The sequence below is a fragment of the Ambystoma mexicanum genome, chromosome 7p, assembly GCF_040938575.1.
Source record: "Ambystoma mexicanum isolate Mex_15411 chromosome 7p, UKY_AmexF1_1, whole genome shotgun sequence".
NCBI lineage: Eukaryota > Metazoa > Chordata > Amphibia > Caudata > Ambystomatidae > Ambystoma > Ambystoma mexicanum.
The window spans coordinates 275,234,718-275,254,933 of record NC_090939.1 but is presented as its reverse complement, the minus strand read 5'-3'; the positions used below and the strand labels follow the sequence as shown (position 1 = coordinate 275,254,933).

At 45.2% G+C, this 20,216-nt stretch overlaps 1 protein-coding gene across 1 annotated transcript in view; it reads left to right on the top strand.

The window, feature by feature from the left end:
- The window catches only part of SYNJ1 (synaptojanin 1), a 1,805,713-nt gene that overhangs the window by 247,569 nt on the left and 1,537,928 nt on the right, over positions 1 to 20,216 (top strand). Inside the window, exon 5 of the mRNA XM_069636346.1 lies at positions 18,883 to 19,108. Within this exon, the coding sequence (XP_069492447.1) occupies positions 18,883 to 19,108 (226 nt within the window). The remainder of the gene's footprint in view (positions 1 to 18,882; positions 19,109 to 20,216) is intronic.

The window sequence follows — 20,216 nt, the reverse complement described above, 5'->3', positions numbered from 1 at the left end:
GCGCACACAATCAGTATTCCCACAGGGCGCCAATCGATCCGCAGATTACAGGCCCCCTGTCACCTCAAAAGATTGCGCTTGACCAAACAGGATGGCACGCGCACAGAGCCCAATGAATCCACCCTTATGGTAATTTAAACACAGGACAGAGGGGCTTCTGGTATAAATTCCTGACATAAACCCCGTTTTTGTTGTCTTACAGGACTCGGTTACGCACTACCACAGCCGATTAAACACCCGGCTAACAGCCTGCACACGCCGGAGCTGTTATAAGGTAACCACCAGCAATTAATGCCATCAAAAGAGTCAAAAATAGCCAGAACGACCATAAATGACTGTTCAGTTAATCCTAATGTTCATTAATTAATTTATTCTAAATAACCAAAAAAAAGCACTCCCTTATTAGATTAAGATATTACAGTGACCTCAAGACTCAAAACCCACATTGGTTTCTCTTTCTCTTAGGTAGATGGGATGATGGCCCCCGCGCCCCTCACCTACCCTTGATCTCCCTGAGACGAGCTAAAATAACGGTCCTGAAGAAGATGATAACTAGCCTTCATCGAAACCGGTCGACCACCTTTTAACCAAGGATATCCCAGAAATCAACCAGGGATACCCCGTGAAATAGACCATACAAACACTGTACTATGGATGAAGTTCCTTGTTTTTAATTATTTTTTACGAACACTTTGTTTTTTGAACCATCAACGAGTGATTTGAGACTCGGGGACCACACACTTCCTATGAAGGTCAATAAAAGAAGACAAAATAGTTCCTCTTTGAAATGTAGCCCCAAGTTCTTCTGAAACAAAACAGCCAACCCAGAAAAGGGCCGCAGTCCCATACACCCCACACCTAAGGACAGAAGCCCCCATATAGTATGAGGAATCTTCTGTGAATATCGCTCTTTGAGGCCATCCATTAATTGGCACCAGAGCAAGAACCAGCCTCCACACTGAAAAAAGGTGGACCCCCAAAAGGTGTTCATGTGTGTTAAAAAAAAAAAAAGAAATTAACAGGGAACAGGGTTTGCTATGGTTCACTGTTGGGACCTGTCCATTACAGGGGCACTCTACAAATTCTGTTCTCTTCCCTGTATTGTTCTAGATGTATGTCAGGCAGCTGGCAGATATCCTATGGGCACACAGTCTGCACTGCCATCAGTATGTGCATAATGCTCAGATCGTGCATCCCAAGGCAGCTCAGTGGCCTTTTAAGGCATGAAACCTGCCTGATTTAAAGTTAATACATTGAATGTGCAGAGTACATGGCTACAACTTAACCCAGTGCAGATGGAAATAGTGATTGTGGTCTTGGAAAAGGTGAATTATACCAGGCAAGGTCTAGTGTGAGTTGTCACTGACAGCATGTACACCCTATTATGCAAGTATGTAACCTACTGTCCTGTTTGTCCCGTTTAAATGCAGCCTTAAAGGTATCATGCGTTATGTGGACCCTTACATGTACATAAACCCATTGGCCCTGGCGCACCAGATCTCTGGGGCCACATGAGGAGGGGTCATAGGGCTATATGTGTGGGCCATGTGTGCAGGCTTTTACAGAGTGGATATGCTTGTATGTGGCCATGGGCCCACCTGCCTCCTGTCGCGCAATGGGCCTGCACCATTCCTGCTCCCCGGTGGCCTATACACCTGCGCACCCGTTTGTCATCTTCACATCCACACACCTACATGTATGTAGCCCTATGCAACAGACACACATATGGACCTATGTAATTAGCGCACACATGTACTAATTAGCCCATATGAATCTCAGCATACAGGTATGTTTGCCTATTAGCACTTCAGGGTGCAACATGCCCTTGGGCATTCGAAAAACTCATGCTCCTGGGCCCATGCAGTGCTCGCGCATCACAGCCAATTCTACGCAAGGTCCCAAATGTACCTCTGTACACAGGTGTGTGTTGATGTTCACACCTATACATCTATGCCTACATTTGTCCAGGTACGCTAGGGCACCCCTATATTCTTGTGTGAGCACCTGCGCATGTATGTCTGCTTTTGGTCACATGCACATGTTTAGACTTGCACAGATGGCGTTGTGCACATACATCCCTGAGCACAGATGTGCATCCCAGAGCGTGCACACAAACACACACACACACACACACATACGTACATCCTGGCATATGTAGGAGCTCACATCCATGGGAGGTGTGTAGGCACGCACATGTGCAGGCGCTCATGTGCATGCCCACATCTGAGGTGCATTTGCCCGGTGGTTCAGGTGCAAAGCAGAAGTCCATAAGCCCACACATGGAGGTTTGCATTTGTGGGCTTGTACATGGTGGTGTGCCCCCGTACACCTGTGTGCACATGCTGACAAACATATGCCAGGTATGACTAGTTATGGGATTTGGAAATGTGCAGTATGCAAAACTGCATATGTGCTTTATTCCTAAACTGCAGCTGGTGCAGAAAGCTGCCACGCGAGAACTGAATGCTGCTGGGTGTATGGTTATTGAAGCATAATGCTCCTATCTTGTGTATTCTGAGCTGGCTACTAGTAGTTTCGCTTATGAAATACAAGTTGCCCATTATACCCTAAAACCTTGGAGAGAAAGACCACACTTTATTCAGGGCTGTGGTGCTAGAGTGTGTCTTTTAAACTAAGATCCTTAAAGTGGCTATGTCACACGGTTCTAAGTCTATTCAAAGTAATGATTTGGGTATGCACTTTACTGAAGTTCTAGAAGTATGGAATGCACCTTGCCCATGTTTAAGATGTGCACAAGTGCTGTCACTGTTCCAGACTTGGTGGCCAAGTGCTCAATTCTATTGTGCCCAGATGGTAGATGCACAGTCGATCTGTAATTTGCCTCTATTGCTGTTTATTCCCTGGCTTTTTTTTAAAACACTGTTATCATTGCAGCTTTAGGAGGCACAGCAAGGAGCTTGAGTCCAGCGAGTCATCAGAGGTTAGTGTGCCGTGGGGTGAATTGAGATCAGATTATTCATTAGGTTAGGTCAGCAGGTTTCCCATTAGGCTGAAAAGGCCTTCATGTCTGTACTATTTTATTGATGGTCTCTTAGTTTACGGGAGAGAGATCGCTGAGAGAATCTGCATGAGGACCATTGACACCTTGGACAAAATGTGATGGTACCTGTTTTCTGGGATGTTTTGTCTGATGATTGTGACCTTGTCAATGACATGGCATTCTAGTTTGTCCATTTTCTGTGAAGAATCCAGGGCATGGTCTCCTGGCTGGGTTTTGATAGTTAATTCCTGAATCAAGGAACCACAAGATAAATGCCCTACAAAAAGAAACAAGAGCATAGCTGCGCAATACCCAGAGACAGACTACCCAAAAATGGACTAACCTGTTCCCTTTTCTTTACTACCCTCCCCCACCTGACACCTACCATACATGCTAAAATGGGCCAGTCAACCACCCTGCTAAAATCACCCAAACCGCACATCGCTCTCCATCCAAGTCACAAGCCCAACAGCCTCCTACACAATACAATTCAGCACAATCACTGGATGCCACCCATCTGTAAACAGGAAGCACCCAGTCTACACAACAAAGCACACTCATAAAGCTCACTCGCAAATATGCTAGTTACTCCTGGTTCGACACATATCAATAGATGTGCACAACATCTGCCTTATCCCTCTCTCCCTGCCTAACCAATCCACCCCACTTTACCTTACATATCCACGAGGGCCTGGAGACAATAGAAATGGCAGCAGTGTACAATATAAATCAACATAATATAGCAGCTGGATGGCTCTTTTTTTGGGGGGGGCACACCGTTTTGGTTGCTCCGTGCCATTGGTTTGACTTGCCAAATTATTTTCGAGTTCCATTATTTCTTCATATTTCTCTATATTCATGTTAGTTTCTTGCCTGTTCTTGTTGGGCAGGTTGCCCTGGTTTTCTTAGCTCATTGGGAAATCTTAATGATCATTGGGAAATCTTAATGATCATTGGAGTGATTGTGTCAAAGGGTTGGACACATGAAGGGTCGAGAGTATGATTGCTAGATTAGTGGTGGACACATTTCTAATGAGGAGATGGTCAACCTATTGAGAGACATCTTTTCTGTTAATTGTTTTCCTTGGGCACGGCCTCTGTCGGATAGGTATTATGTGTGGGGCAAGATTATAGCCCATCTAGTACGCATGGACTTTGATTATATTGTATTTGGAAAGTCTTTTTGAATGGTACCGAAGTTATACACATCTGAAACGATGCTCTTCCTATGGAGAGTAAAAACAAGCTATGACTGCACAGTTGTATCACCAACTCTATAGTATACATGCATCCATATATATGTATATTCATATAATTCCTTGCATATCTCCTGTGGTGGTCGGCCACAGCTACTCAGATTCCCTTGAGGTTTAATGAAGATTTCGGGATATACTTTGCACCGGGAGCTATTAAAACATCAAGATCCTGTGGGATGAGGACTGCACCCATCAGAAAGTATGTTACAAAAGGGAAGTAGTTTATTATTTGTTGATGCCTGAGGTTGGTTAACTGTATGTGATTAATGTGGTAGATGCACAACACAAACCATTACTCTTAGTGCACCGTCTTTTACTTTATACGCAGGTCAACATATTGTGGATTGTACTGCATGTGAAGGTACTACTTTATGTTCTAAAGCACTAATTTCAGGAACTTTCTTTTCAAACAGGAATCAGTCTCTACATCTGCATTTGAAGCACTATGGTGTGAATTGTGATGACTGGTTACTACGCCTCATGTACGGTGGAGTAGAAGTTAGAACCATATATGGTCACCAGCAGGCAAAGGCCTGCATTATATCCCGTCTCAGTTGTGAAAGAGCAGGCACAAGGTTTAATGTGCGGGGAACCAATGATGATGGTCAAGCTTCTAATTTTGTGGAAACGGAACAGGTACGGCACGGCACGCCTTACGGTTTTCCAATTTCTATTATTTCAAAGAACAAAATGCTTAGAGCTACAACCTATACTGGCATAAAATGTCCTACACAAGGAAGGGCTGGAGGCACCTCAAATCAGGATTTATCCCTGTGCCAAGCCCTAACTGGCCCCCAGCACATAGCCTCCCAAATCGAAAGGCGAAGGTGTTTATCGGACGCTGGACACATTGGCGGCACATGTTGCGCAGAAACTCCTGTGTAAAGACCTCTGACATGGGAAAAGAAAAATCCAGAAAAACGGGTACTCGGAGCAAAATTTACCAATTCACCACTGCCGCAGCGAATGTGCCGGTGGAGCAAGACTGCAGTGAAACAATGGAAGAGGAAAGAGGAGCAATCTCTCTGAAGGACGTTATGGCGGCGATCGCCGATTCCCGTGCCTCCATGGAACAGAAAATCAATGGAATAAGCGTGGATGTCTCGCTACTACGTGACGACCTTCAAAAGTTGACGTCCCGCACCGGTGAGGCCGAGCAGCGCATATCTGGGACGGAGGACGGACTGAGGAACCTGGAGCAGAAACTGCATAGAACTACGGCCCACCTGAAGGTACTGGAAGTGAGAGTAGACGAAGGAGAGGGCAGATCGAGACGGAACAATGTACGCATTCTAGGCTTGCCTGAGAAGGCCGAAGGTGACTGCATGGAACTGTTCCTGGAGCAATGGCTCATCGATCTGTTCGATAAAGAGTTTCTCCAAATTCTTCTCGATAGAATGAGCTCACAGAGTGCCCACTGGACGTCCCCCGCCTGGGTCCCCACCGCGCACGGTGGTGGCAAGGTTCCTAAATTACAGGGACCGGGACGGATTGCTGCAAATGGCACGCATGAGGGGCTCGATAACCCACAATGGCTCCAGAATTGCTTTATTTCCGGACTATAGAAGAGAAGTGCAAAAGGCAAGGCAATCATTTGAGCAAATCAAGAAACGGCTGCGCTCTCTAAATATCAAATATGGCCTAATCTTTCCAGCCCAACTGAATATTTTCCACAAAGGGACAGCTGTCCACTTCACAGACCCTAAAGTGGCATGGAGGTGGGCAGAACTACACATAGATGGCGACTGGAGACCGAATCGAAAAAACTGACCCGGCAATCCTCCAGCCAGAGACCCCCCACCCCCCCACCCCCCAGACCATCCACCGAACCGTGATGACATTATGCCACCACTTGAGGGGGAGGGCTGAGAGGGGAGACATGGCAGCAGCGATCACCCAAGTGGCGGGCCCCAGGACGGGGGATCGGCATCCATTGGAAGCAACGCAGCAAGGTATTTGACACGGATGAGAAGACATATAGCGGCTGTTTCAGAAGCACGCACCCCCCTAGTTACTTGAGAACAGTTAAAGGGGTTGTTAATTGTTGTCTGAGCAAACCGTTGGCGAGCTCGGACTGATGTTGGGGCGACAGATACTTCATGTTGGGGCGGAGTATGGGGAGGGGGTAGGGGAGTTTGAAGTTGCATCAGAAGTTTTGTTTAGTTCTTTGTTTTAAGATGGCCCGTGGCTCCACTCGGGCACAGAAGTTACAGCACACTTTAGGTTGAAATCTGGCTCCCACCAGAGAGACAAATTTCACTACCACAGGACACACACAACTCAACCCGTCACACCCAATGCCTATCCGATATGATGGAATCCAACAACAGGAGTAGCACCAAGTCCATTAAGATTATGACTTGGAATGTGAACGGGCTGGGCAGTAGCATTAAGAGGCGCCTTGTTTTACAACAACTAAATCGACATGCGCCAGACGCAGCTTTCCTAACGGAAACCCACTTAGCTGGCACGAACTGCAACCTCTTCAAGTGAACAAATTACCGCATAGCATTGCATTCAGGCTTTTCCATGGGGGCCCGGGAAGTTCTGATCCTAATACACAAGCGATTACCTTTTAAGCTGTTATCCATTGCACAGGACACGGGGGGCAGATTTGTACATATAACCGGGACTCTCTGGGAGCGCACCATATCCATGTCAGCCATTTACGCACCACCAACCTTATTTACCTCCCTAATTGACGACTTAACACCTGTAATTACTGCAGATCCCTCGAATTTGGTGATAGTGGGGGGAGACTTCAATGAGGTAATGAACCTGGAGCTTGATCGCACACACGTCCGCGCGAGAAACCCCTCCACGCGTATCAAATTAGCCACATTTACGGACGCCATGGGACTGAAAGATGTGTGGAGGCATCTACACCCTGGCACGAGGGAATACTCGTTCCTATCTGGGGCACATGCCTCATTATCAAGGCTTGACTATTTCTTTCTGCCAACATCCGAAATACACCTGGTAAGTGCAGTGCAGTTCCTACCCAGAGGCATATCAGACCACTCCCCACTCATGATAGAAATTAACACCGATAGACCGACCCCCCCACCTACCTGGCTGCTAAACGGTTACTACCTGGGTTTCCCAGAGCTGTTGGAGCATGTACAAAAAACTACAGAATCGTACTTTGAAGTGAATACACACTCTGTGGGAAGCCCAACAACCGTATGGGAAGCATATAAACCGGTATTAAGCGGGGGGGGGCTTATCTCCTGGATCGCGGCCCATAAGAAAAGACAAGCTAAATCAATCCAGGAAGCAGAATTGCGAGGGCAGAGGCAGATCATATATCCCAAGGCCAACCAGAATCTCTCCGGGCATTGCAACTAGCACAAAAACAACTACAGAACGTCGCCCTAGATAACGCCAAACAGGCACACACAGCAATGCGGGCCAGAGTGTACGAAACCGGGGTTAAAGCGGGCAAAATGCTGGCATAGCTGGAGAAGCGAGATGAAGGGCTCAGACATGTCAGAGCGATTAGGGCACAGGGGGACACACTGTTAACGGCGGATCGGGACATTGCGGAGGGGTTCGCCTCCTATTATAGGGAGGTCTACAAAGCACCGACCTCCCCCATTGATACCTCAATCCTATCGGGAGTCGCCCTTCCCTCTCTAACACCCGAGCAAACTGCCCTCCTAGACACTAACGTCACGGAGGACGAGCTGTCTGCAGCCATGGCGGACCTCCAACCCGGGAAAACCCCGGGACCCAACGGCTTCCCGGTAGAGGTGTGGAAAAAATGGACACAAACATAGTTACACCACATTTACTGAAAATGTATGAAACCTCCCACAGTGAGGGATTCCTTCCACGAGACCTGAGACAAGCCACTATAGTGGTATTACCCAAAGCAGACAAACCTCTGGATAGATGCAGTTCATGTATACCGATTTCTCTCATCAACACTGAAACCAAAATCCTAGCGAAAACACTAGCTAACCTACTCCAACCAATTATATCCTCCTTGATTCACCCGTATCAATGTGGATTCATGCCACAAAGATCCACGTGCATGAACATACATAGTTTACATACGTTGATAGAAAACGCGCCCACCATTTAAGGCCCATTAGCCCTTCTGGCGGTAGCTGTAGATTTTGAAAATGCGTTCGACTTGGTGAACTGGGAAGCGATCTGGGAGATAATGCAAAGAATGGGATTCGGGCCCCAATTCATGAACTGGGTCAAACTACTGTATAAATCACCAATAGCAGTCACAAAAGTAAATGGTTATGTATCAAACCGCTTTGAAATAGGAAAAGGAACCAGACAAGGATGCCCACTGTCAGCCATGATATTCGCGATCGCAATCGAGCCACTCGCGATAATACTGAGAGGCAATGCGACATGGAAGGGCTTCCGCTGGTCAGAAAGCTGGGAAGACAAAAGTGTCCTTATATGCGGATGACTTGCTTGTATACCTGCACGATCCAGTAAGACCCTGTCCCATAGTGACCGGATTGCTACAAAAATACGGCGCCTTCAGCGGCCTGCAGGTTAACTGGGCTAAATCCATCCTGTTCCCGCTGGGGCAGGTAGAACAAGCGATACCCCCACAATGCCCCTACCAGGTGGAAAGGGAGCACCCAGTGATGACAAGACTCGCGGAAGACTCCCAACACTGGGCATCCCTCCCCCTGACGCTACTAGGCAGAGCAGCGCTCTTTAAAATGATGTCCCGGCACTGATTCCTATATATATTACAAAATGCCTCACTTCACGTCCCCCCAAACGTATTCGGGGAAAATAGATCAATCAATCCGGAAGTTGCTGTGGAACGATGGCCTCCCCCCCGCATAGCACTTGCCACGCTCCAAAGATCCATTTGGGAGGGCGGCATAGGGCTTCCCCGAATACAGACATACTATTAGGCCAGCCAATTGACAATTGTGAATGAACAATTGCACGGGGACAAATCCGTGCTGCATAACCTTTCCTTAGAAGCTGGCTCTCCTGAAAACCCTGTCGTGCAATATCTTTATAGGAAAAGGTCCTGACCAAACACCTCCAATATGCGGACTCACATAAACCAAATTTGGACGGACACACACAAATTTGTGGGATGGGGCAATAAGCTGTCACTAGCCCAGCCACTGTGGAATAACAGAAATCTCCCGGGTGTATATAATCTTTCCAAATGGCCGCACTGGTCCCAACATGGAACACTTACACTGGGTGATGTCGTGAGAGAGGGCACCGTAATTCCATTCACGGAGCTGGCGCTCAGCCTCGCACTTCCCCAAACCGAACAATACCATTACACTCAGTTGCAACACGCACTACAGGGCAATCTCCCTGACATAACCGCATTGCCGGAATTTACCCCAATAGAAATGAACCTTTTCCCGGAGCGAATCACTCAAAAAGTGACGTCGGTCCTATATAGTGCCATAACCTCCTTTGGCACAACAGAATTGCGAGCACTACAGACCAAATGTGAGACTGATGTGGGTGTAATACTACCGGAAGAATGGGTCATGGCTCTGATGTTTCCTAGGGAGGTAGCCATATCGTCAAGGCTTAGGCTGATTCAGTTAAAGATACTGCACAGAGTATACTATCCTAGAGTGGCCCTCTATAAATGGGGAAGGATAAATGATCCAACCTGCCTGCGATGCAAAACAGAGGAAGGCACCGTCTTTCACATACTGTGGACATGCACACACATTCAGCAGTTCTGGGGCGCATGTTGTAACGAATCATCTAGAGTCCTAGGCAAAGAGATTCCCAGAGATCCTAAGCTGCTACTGCTGGGAATAGACGATGAAGTTGACCTGGCAAGATATGAAAAGTTGTTTGTGTTCACCACTACCGCACTTATCAAAAGAAACATTGCTCAAAAATGGGGGTCGTAGACGACTCCGAGTTATGGACAATGGATGACAGACGTAGACATCTGTGTTGCAATGGAGCACAGGGTATACACGGCCAGAGGATGTCCGGCCAAGGCGCAGAAAGTATGGCAAAAGTGGGAAGACGTCCATTGAAAGGTGACTTTGTATAAGCGGACAGGAAGAGAGAATATGGCGCCCCTCGACATCCAGGGTGCCATCAAAGCAGGGGAATCGAATGTAGCTCCTGCAAAGGGGCAGTGAACTCAGATTTAAAATGTTGTCTTAAATGATGGTGGGAAACAATCAATGACCTGTATCGACAGTGTGCTTATGTTGTTTGTTTGTTTGTCTCAAAATCAATAAAATGTGTTATCAAAAAAAAAAGGAAGATTAATCAGGCAATAACCCCCGACAAGAAAAAATGTAAACCCTCTCCGATCTTAGAATTTTAATTGGGATATGTGAAAGTAAGAGTTCCAGAGGGTGAAGAGCCCACAGGAGGCCAACTGAACAACTAGTAGGAATGTTTTCAGTGGGAGCATAAAAGCACAGCAAATCTTATGTTGCCATGAGGATTGACATGTCCAGAAACCATCCAGTTGAGCTCTTCAGGATAGCGCACAGCCCAGTTCACGCAGACTGCATGCCCATCATAATTGCTGCAACTGAGATGCACTTTAGTGAATTCTTTCAGTACCTAGAGGATCCAGCACATCCGGGCTAAAATTATCACAGCACTAATACTGGTTCCAGGCTTCAAACCTACCCACCATGTCTCTGCCCATCTGGTCTCCAAAGGATACCTTTGGAACCATAGTACTGTGGCTGATAAAACTCATCAATAGATTGCTTTTGGCTGGTGTAGCCTTTGAGACTGTACAAAAAAGTCCTTGGTCCGACAGCTCCATACAAGTTTAAGATAAGGTGGTATATAGGGCAATAGTTGACAAAAACACCAAATTATGGCCTGTCGAGAAAGATTTTGGATAAGGGATGATTTACCAAGCTGGTAAAATGTCTGCCAAAGGCTGGGTTCTTAATGTTCCACAGTCTCGCTTTAAAGACATTCTTGAAACAGAGTCAGGCTTGTGCTGAATGGCAGATAATCTCCTTATTGCCATTTACAGGGGCTGTTTTTCAGTCCTTGCCATGCTTCGTCTCAGTGGTCTTTTACACATCTGGCTGTGGTAGGTTCTTGACCATCTCTGTGACATGGCAGTCATTGAGGAGACCATTCTTAAATTGATCTCCAAACTTTCCTGCACAACACAAATTTACACACAACAACTACAGCAAAGCGGAAGCAGAGGCTCTAAAAACATTGGCAAATGATGATGCGATAATGATTAAGCCGGCAGACAAGGGAGGAGCTACGGTCCTTATTGATTTACATGATTACCAGCAGATGGTCAATACCCTGGTGCAGGACTCGACCAGCTACAGAGTCCTTCCCTGTGACCCCACTCCATCCTTAAGAAGACTTATCGCACCAATAGTGGAAGAGGCACTTAATGAGGAATACATTAATGAGAAAGAAGCCTCCTTCCTTACACCGACACATCCAAGGTTACCAGCATTCTACGCATTACCAAAGGTGCTCAAGGGGATAACACCCATACCTGGAAGACCCATAGTATCAGGCATCAATTCAATTCTGGAACCCCTGTCCCAATACGTTGACAGATTTCTATGTGATAGGATCCCAAAGATGACATCTTATGTAAAAGACTCAACGGCCATACTAAATCTGCTCACTGCACTTACCTTTGACAGAACCAACCAATGGCTAGTAATTTCGAGGCCCTGTATACCAGTATCCCCCAGCGGGAGACAGTCGAAATGGTAAGAAGAACTCTGACTAATGACCAGAGTATAACACAAGGACATGCAGGTTTCATCACTGAACTTGCCGAAATAGCACTAACCAGAAACTTCTTCATTCTTGAAAATACATTTTTCCAACAGATTTCTGGAACAGCAATGGGCGCAATCTTTGCGCCCAGCCTAGCGAACCTTTATGTTGAACATTTCGAAAAGGAATTTGTGTATGCAAACACAAACCCCTTTCGGGACAAAATAAAGATGTGGAAAAGATATATCGACGATGTCCTCATGATATATCAAGGGACGGAAGAAGAATTGACAGCATTCCACCAGTGGCTGAATAACTGCAATGGTCATCTGAAATTCACCATTGAGGCTAACAGGACAGACACACATTTCCTAGACCTCCTGATCACCAATCAAGGGAATGAACTGCTGGCACGGGTCTACAAAAAAGACACCGATAGAAACTCATTCTTGCAATATAAGTTACCATCCAAGAGCCATGAGGGACAACCTCCCCTTTGGCCAATTTCTCCGGTATCGCAGGACATGCACAAGACTGGAAGACTTCAAAGAACAATCTGGGGCTCTCAAAAAACAATTGAAAAAAAGAGGTTGTCCAAAAAGAATTATCAATGACGCATGCAAACTGGCAAGAAATATACTGAGAGAAATCATGCTCCAACAACACAAAAAAGATGAAAAAAGAGAAGAAATAACGGCAGTAATGAGTTATTCCCCATGTTCAACAACATCAAAAGGGAAATTAAAAAACTTTGGCCTATCTGAAGTACAGGTTCCAGCTCCCTGGCTTTACCAGCCTTCGCCATAAAAAGACGCAGAAACATAAGGGACAGTCTGGTACATACTATGAAAGAACCAAGTGACAACGAGGTAGAGAACACAATTTGGGGAGCAAACAAACCGATGGGACATACACCATGCGGGGGTTGCTCAATGTGTCCACAAACATCCAGAAGCAAGTCCATCGAGATTGGATGGCACACAACATGGCAACAAAGAAGCTTCACTAATTGCAAATCCAAAGGGGTAATCTACCTCATCATGTGCCCGTGTACCCTCCGATATGTGGGCATGACAACAAGGGAAGTGGAAAAAAAGACTGATTGAACATAAATCATGTATTCGAACAAAAAAATTGACAGCCCCTCTTGTGAACCACTTTGTCAAAGAAGGACACACACAGGAAGATTTCACGTGGACCATTCTTGAAAAACTAAACCCACCAAGAAGAGGTGGGGATTTTGGACAAATGCTCCTCAAATGAGAACAACTTTGGATTTTTAGACTCAACACAGAAAAAAAATGGACTGAATGAAGAAATCCAGTGGAACCAATTGGCCCTAATGAGATGAATATATAACAAGATTGCCAAGAAATACTGCTTGTAACACTGTTTTGCGGGGACACAGCTTGATGTAATACCCTAAGAACAATAATGTATATGTCCTACACATGTGGAACCCACTTTCCGCCGTCAACTGGTGTTAGTGCCCCCATCCCTACATAAATAATCAGGCTTTCCACCTACTCGAATCACAATGAGATTAACACCTTGAAATTAAATAATTAAAACTAAAACCTATTTAGCTTGCCCCCCAGCACAGCACCACTGACGACGGAAGAAGGCGGATACATGTGTATGAGACACAATCACTGATATTGTTTTGTAACATGATAAGGGGGCCCGCGAGCCATGTCAAAAAGAAACACCGATTTTGTATAATTTCTGTATAAATGTATGGGACAAAATGACGCTGCACCCTTAGCAATCCTCCGGTTTTTAACATGACTATCCCATGATAAGCCCATAGCCCCAAGCCACTCCGAAATGGGCGACAGAAACGAGGACCAACAGCAACAACGGACTATTTATAAATGTCCCGTTGCTGGGCAACCGTTGCCAAAACTGAGCAAGAACCACGGCGTCCTGAGGCCAGACACAAGCGGACGCTCGAAGGCATACGGTGAGTGGCGCTCCTGCAATCTCCCCACGCGTTCTCAAACATAAAAGAGACACTCCCAATTCACCCTCCGTGCACGAACGCAAGCAATGGTATGCCATCACGGCTTCCATGCACGCAATCGCGAACAATGAGATCCATGCGCATCTCAATACAAGCTTCCCTAGCAATTGTGATCACAAAAATGATCCATGCGCTTTCAAAAGAGAACGAAGCTTCCCAAGCGAACAAAGCTCTCCCGCGCTCGATCATGAGCTGCAGCATGCCACTTTGGCAGCCGCGCACATGATCAGTATTCCCACAGGGGGCCAATCGATCCGCAGATTACAGGCCCCCTGTCACCTCAAAAGATTGCGCTTGACCAAACAGGATGGCACGCGCACAGAGCCCAATGAATCCACCCTTATGGTAATTTAAACACAGGACAGAGGGGCTTCTGGTATAAATTCCTGACATAAACCCCGTTTTTGTTGTCTTACAGGACTCGAGAGACGCACTACCACAGCCGATTAAACACCCGGCTAACAGCCTGCACACGCCGGAGCTGTTATAAGGTAACCACCAGCAATTAATGCCATCAAAAGAGTCAAAAATAGCCAGAACGACCATAAATGACTGTTCAGTTAATCCTAATGTTCATTAATTAATTTATTCTAAATAACCAAAAAAAGCACTCCCTTATTAGATTAAGATATTACAGTGACCTCAAGATTCAAAACCCACATTAGTTTTCTCTTTCTCTTAGGTAGATGGGATGATGGCCCCCGCGCCCCTCACCTACCCTTGATCTCCCTGAGACGAGCTAAAATAACGGTCCTGAATAAGATGATAACTAGCCTTCATCGAAACCGGTCGACCACCTTTTAACCAAGGATATCCCAGAAATCAACCAGGGATACCCCGTGAACTAGACCATACAAACACTGTACTATGGATGAAGTTCCTTGTTTTTAATTATTTTTTACGAACACTTTGTTTTTTGAACCATCAACGAGTGATTTGAGACTCGGGGACCACACACTTCCTATGAAGGTCAATAAAAGAAGACAAAATAGTTCCTCTTTGAAATGTAGCCCCAAGTTCTTCTGAAACAAAACAGCCAACCCAGAAATGGGCAGCAGTCCCATACACCCCACACCTAAGGACAGAAGCCCCCATATAGTATGAGGAATCTTCTGTGAATATCGCTCTTTGAGGCCATCCATTAATTGGCACCAGAGCAAGAACCAGCCTCCACACTGAAAAAAGGTGGACCCCCAAAAGGTGTTCATGTGTGTTAAAAAAAAAAAAAAAAAAGAAAAAAAAGAAATTAACAGGGAACAGGGTTTGCTATGGTTCACTGTTGGGACCTGTCCATTACAGGGGCACTCTACAAATTCCGTTCTCTTCCCTGTATTGTTCTAGATGTATGTCAGGCAGCTGGCAGATATCCTATGGGCACACAGTCTGCACTGCCATCAGTATGTGCATAATGCTCAGATCGTGCATCCCAAGGCAGCTCAGTGGCCTTTTAAGGCATGAAACCTGCCTGATTTAAAGTTAATACATTGAATGTGCAGAGTACATGGCTACAACTTAACCCAGTGCAGATGGAAATAGTGATTGTGGTCTCGGAAAAGGTGAATTATACCAGACAAGGTCTAGTGTGAGTTGTCACTGACAGCATGTACACCCTATTATGCAAGTATGTAACCTACTGTCCTGTTTGTCCCGTTTAAATGCAGCCTTAAAGGTATCATGCGTTATGTGGACCCTTACAATGGGTACATAAACCCATTGGCCCAGGCGCACCAGATCTCTGGGGCCACATGAGGAGGGGTCATAGGGCTATATGTGTGGGCCATGTGTGCAGGCTTTTACAGAGTGGATATGCTTTTATGTGGCCATAGGCCCACCTGCCTCCTGTCGCGCAATGGGCCTGCACCCTTCCTGCTCCCCGGTGGCCTATACACCTGCGCACCCGTTTGTCATCTTCACATCCACACACCTACATGTATGTAGCCCTATGCAACAGACACACATATGGACCTATGTAATTAGCGCACACATGTACTAATTAGCCCATATGAATCTCAGCATACAGGTATGTTTGCCTATTAGCACTTCAGGGTCCAACATGCCCCTGGGCATTCGAAAAACTCATGCAGTGCTCGCGCATCACAGCCAATTCAACGCAAGGTCCCAAATGTACCTCTGTACACAGGTGTGTGTTGATGTTCACACCTATACATCTATGCCTACATTTGTCCAGGTACGCTAGGGCACCCCTATATTCTTGCGTGAGCACCTGCGCATGTATGTCTGCTTTTGGTCACATGCACATGTTTAGACTTGCACAGATGGCGTTGTGCACATACATCCCTGAGCACAGATGTGCATCCCAGAGCGTGCACACAAACACACACACACACACACACACACACGTACATCCTGGCATATGTAGGAGCTCACATCCATGGGAGGTGTGTAGGCACGCACATGTGCAGGCGCTCATGTGCATGCCCACATCTGAGGTGCATTTGCCCGGTGGTTCAGGTGCAAAGCAGAAGTCCATAAGCCCACACATGGAGGTTTGCATTTGTGGGCTTGTACATGGTGGTGTGCCCCCGTACACCTGTGTGCACATGCTGACAAACATATGCCAGGTATGACTAGTTATGGGATTTGGAAATGTGCAGTATGCAAAACTGCATATGTGCTTTATTCCTAAACTGCAGCTGGTGCGGAAAGCTGCCACGCGAGAACTGAATGCTGCTGGGTGTATGGTTATTGAAGCATAATGCTCCTATCTTGTGTATTCTGAGCTGGCTACTAGTAGTTTCGCTTATGAAATACAAGTTGCCCATTATACCCTAAAACCTTGGAGAGAAAGACCACACTTTATTCAGGGCTGTGGTGCTAGAGTGTGTCTTTTAAACTAAGATCCTTAAAGTGGCTATGTCACACGGTTCTAAGTCTATTCAAAGTAATGATTTGGGTATGCACTTTACTGAAGTTCTAGAAGTATGGAATGCACCTTGCCCATGTTTAAGATGTGCACAAGTGCTGTCACTGTTCCAGACTTGGTGGCCAAGTGCTCAATTCTATTGTGCCCAGATGGTAGATGCACAGTCGATCTGTAATTTGCCTCTATTGCTGTTTATTCCCTGGCTTTTTTTTAAAACACTGTTATCATTGCAGCTTTAGGGGGCACAGCAAGGAGCTTGAGTCCAGCGAGTCATTAGAGTTTAGTGTGCCGTGGGGTGAATTGAGATCAGATTATTCATTAGGTTAGGTCAGCAGGTTTCCCATTAGGCTGAAAAGGCCTTCATGTCTGTACTATTTTATTGATGGTCTCTTAGTTTACGGGAGAGAGATCGCTGAGAGAATCTGCATGAGGACCATTGACACCTTGGACAAAATGTGATGGTACCTGTTTTCTGGGATGTTTTGTCTGATGATTGTGACCTTGTCAATGACATGGCATTCTAGTTTGTCCATTTTCTGTGAAGAATCCAGGGCATAGTCTCCTGGCTGGGTTTTGATAGTTAATTCCTGAATCAAGGAACCACAAGATAAATGCCCTACAAAAAGAAACAATAGCATAGTTGCGCAATACCCAGAGACAGACTACCCAAAAATGGACTAACCTGTTCCCTTTTCTTTACTACCCTCCCCCACCTGACACCTACCATACATGCTAAAATGGGCCAGTCAACCACCCTGCTAAAATCACCCAAACCGCACATCGCTCTCCATCCAAGTCACAAGCCCAACAGCCTCCTACACAATACAATTCAGCACAATCACTGGATGCCACCCATCTGTAAACAGGAAGCACCCAGTCTACACTACAAAGCACACTCATAAAGCTCACACGCAAATATGCTAGTTACTCCTGGTTCGACACATATCAATAGATGTGCACAACATCTGCCTTATCCCTCTCTCCCTGCCTAACCAATCCACCCCACTTTACCTTACATATCCACGAGGGCCTGGAGACAATAGAAATGGCAGCAGTGTACAATATAAATCAACATAATATAGCAGCTGGATGGCTCTTTTTTGGGGGGGGGCACACCGTTTTGGTTGCTCCGTGCCATTGGTTTGACTTGCCAAATTATTTTCGAGTTCCATTATTTCTTCATATTTCTCTATATTCATGTTAGTTTCTTGCCTGTTCTTGATGTGCAGGTTGCCCTGGTTTTCTTAGCTCATTGGGAAATCTTAATGATCATTGGGAAATCTTAATGATCATTGGAGTGATTGTGTCAAAGGGTTGGACACATGAAGGGTCGAGAGTATGATTGCTAGATTAGTGGTGGACACATTTCTAATGAGGAGATGGTCAACCTGTTGAGAGACATCTTTTCTGTTAATTGTTTTCCTTGGGCATGGCCTCTGTCGGATAGGTATTATGTGTGGGGCAAGATTATAGCCCATCTAGTACGCATGGACTTTGATTATATTGTATTTGGAAAGTCTTTTCGAATGGTACCGAAGTTATACACATCTGAAACGAGGCTCTTCCTATGGAGAGTAAAAACAAGCTATGACTGCAGAGTTGTATCACCAACTCTATACTATACATGCATCCATATATATGTATATTCATTTAATTCCTTGCATATCTCCTGTGGTGGCCGGCCACAGCTACTCAGATTCCCTTGAGGTTTAATGAAGATTTCGGGATATACTTTGCACCGGGAGCTATTAAAACATCAAGATCCTGTGGGATGAGGACTGCACCCATCAGAAAGTATGTTACAAAAGGGAAGTAGTTTATTATTTGTTGATGCCTGAGGTTGGTTAACTGTATGTGATTAATGTGGTAGATGCACAACACAAACCATTACTCTTAGTGCACCGTCTTTTACTTTATACGCAGGTCAACATATTGTGGATTGTACTGCATGTGAAGGTACTACTTTATGTTCTAAAGCACTAATTTCAGGAACTTTCTTTTCAAACAGGAATCAGTCTCTACATCTGCATTTGAAGCACTATGGTGTGAATTGTGATGACTGGTTACTACGCCTCATGTGCGGTGGAGTAGAAGTTAGAACCATATATGCTGGTCACCAGCAGGCAAAGGCCTGCATTATATCCCGTCTCAGTTGTGAAAGAGCAGGCACAAGGTTTAATGTGCGGGGAACCAATGATGATGGTCAAGCTGCTAATTTTGTGGAAACGGAACAGGTACGGCACAGCACGCCTTACGGTTTTCCAATTTCTATTATTTCAAAGAACAAAATGCTTAGAGCTACAACCTATACTGGCATAAAATGTCCTTTTAAATGTATTGCTTAATCAATGTAATTGCTAGATTTTTCATGTTTGGTATTTTCTGTCAGATAAAAAAATAACCATGTTGCCCATTGAACGTGTGTGTAATGTTAATGGTTCATAGGTCTTTGAAATACATTTGGGCATGTTTATTTTCTTAAGCTTTTTGCTCAAATGTTATCAACACCTATTTTACTTCTAGCAATTGGTGTGCTGTTAAAGTAGTTGCTTATCGAAGTCAGTTGCAAAATTAGGCAATTTCCCTTTCAAAATAAAACCGTTGGATAGATGTTTTGTGTTCGTGCTCAATTGAGGAATACCACTGATTGGCAGTGCTTTGTTAAACCGGTTCCGAATATTACATTCGCACCTTGAAACGCTTGTGAATAGGCGCATTATAAATGCCATATCATATCATACAAGATTATTAACAGTTGCATGTTTTTTCATGATATATGCTCTCTTGCATACCAAGTTTAACTTAACTGAAATATACTTCTGCTCTTTATCAATACTGAATTATATCTAAGGTACAAATAAGAATAATAGTAGGTTAAACTGTGTTACATGAATAAGTGTCAGAAGCCAAAGTTATCTGCGAACTTGCATACTGTGCACTGACAGTGGAAAAGTGAGAAAGTGAAGTGGGAGCTGTCTACAGATGCTAGTGTGTTGAGCATACCTATTTGTTTTGCATTGCTATGCCATTTAATGATTTTCTATATGTGCATTTGTAATTCCTTTAATCTATGGAATATATATCTGTTTTGATGATTCGAACACCCACCCCCACGACAATCCCACCCTTGAATTGGGGACAAGAAACAGGCCGTTTTTTATCCGCATAGTCTGCTTTCTTCAAAATAACGCCTACAAATTAAAGGTTGTCCCCTATTTTGAATGCTAGGTTAGTCGCAACAATATTCCACATTAATACAGGCAAATGGTCTGCATAGAAGAAACGCAATGATCCCACTATTACTTTGTGGAGGTTTACATTGACAATCTACGCAAACATCCA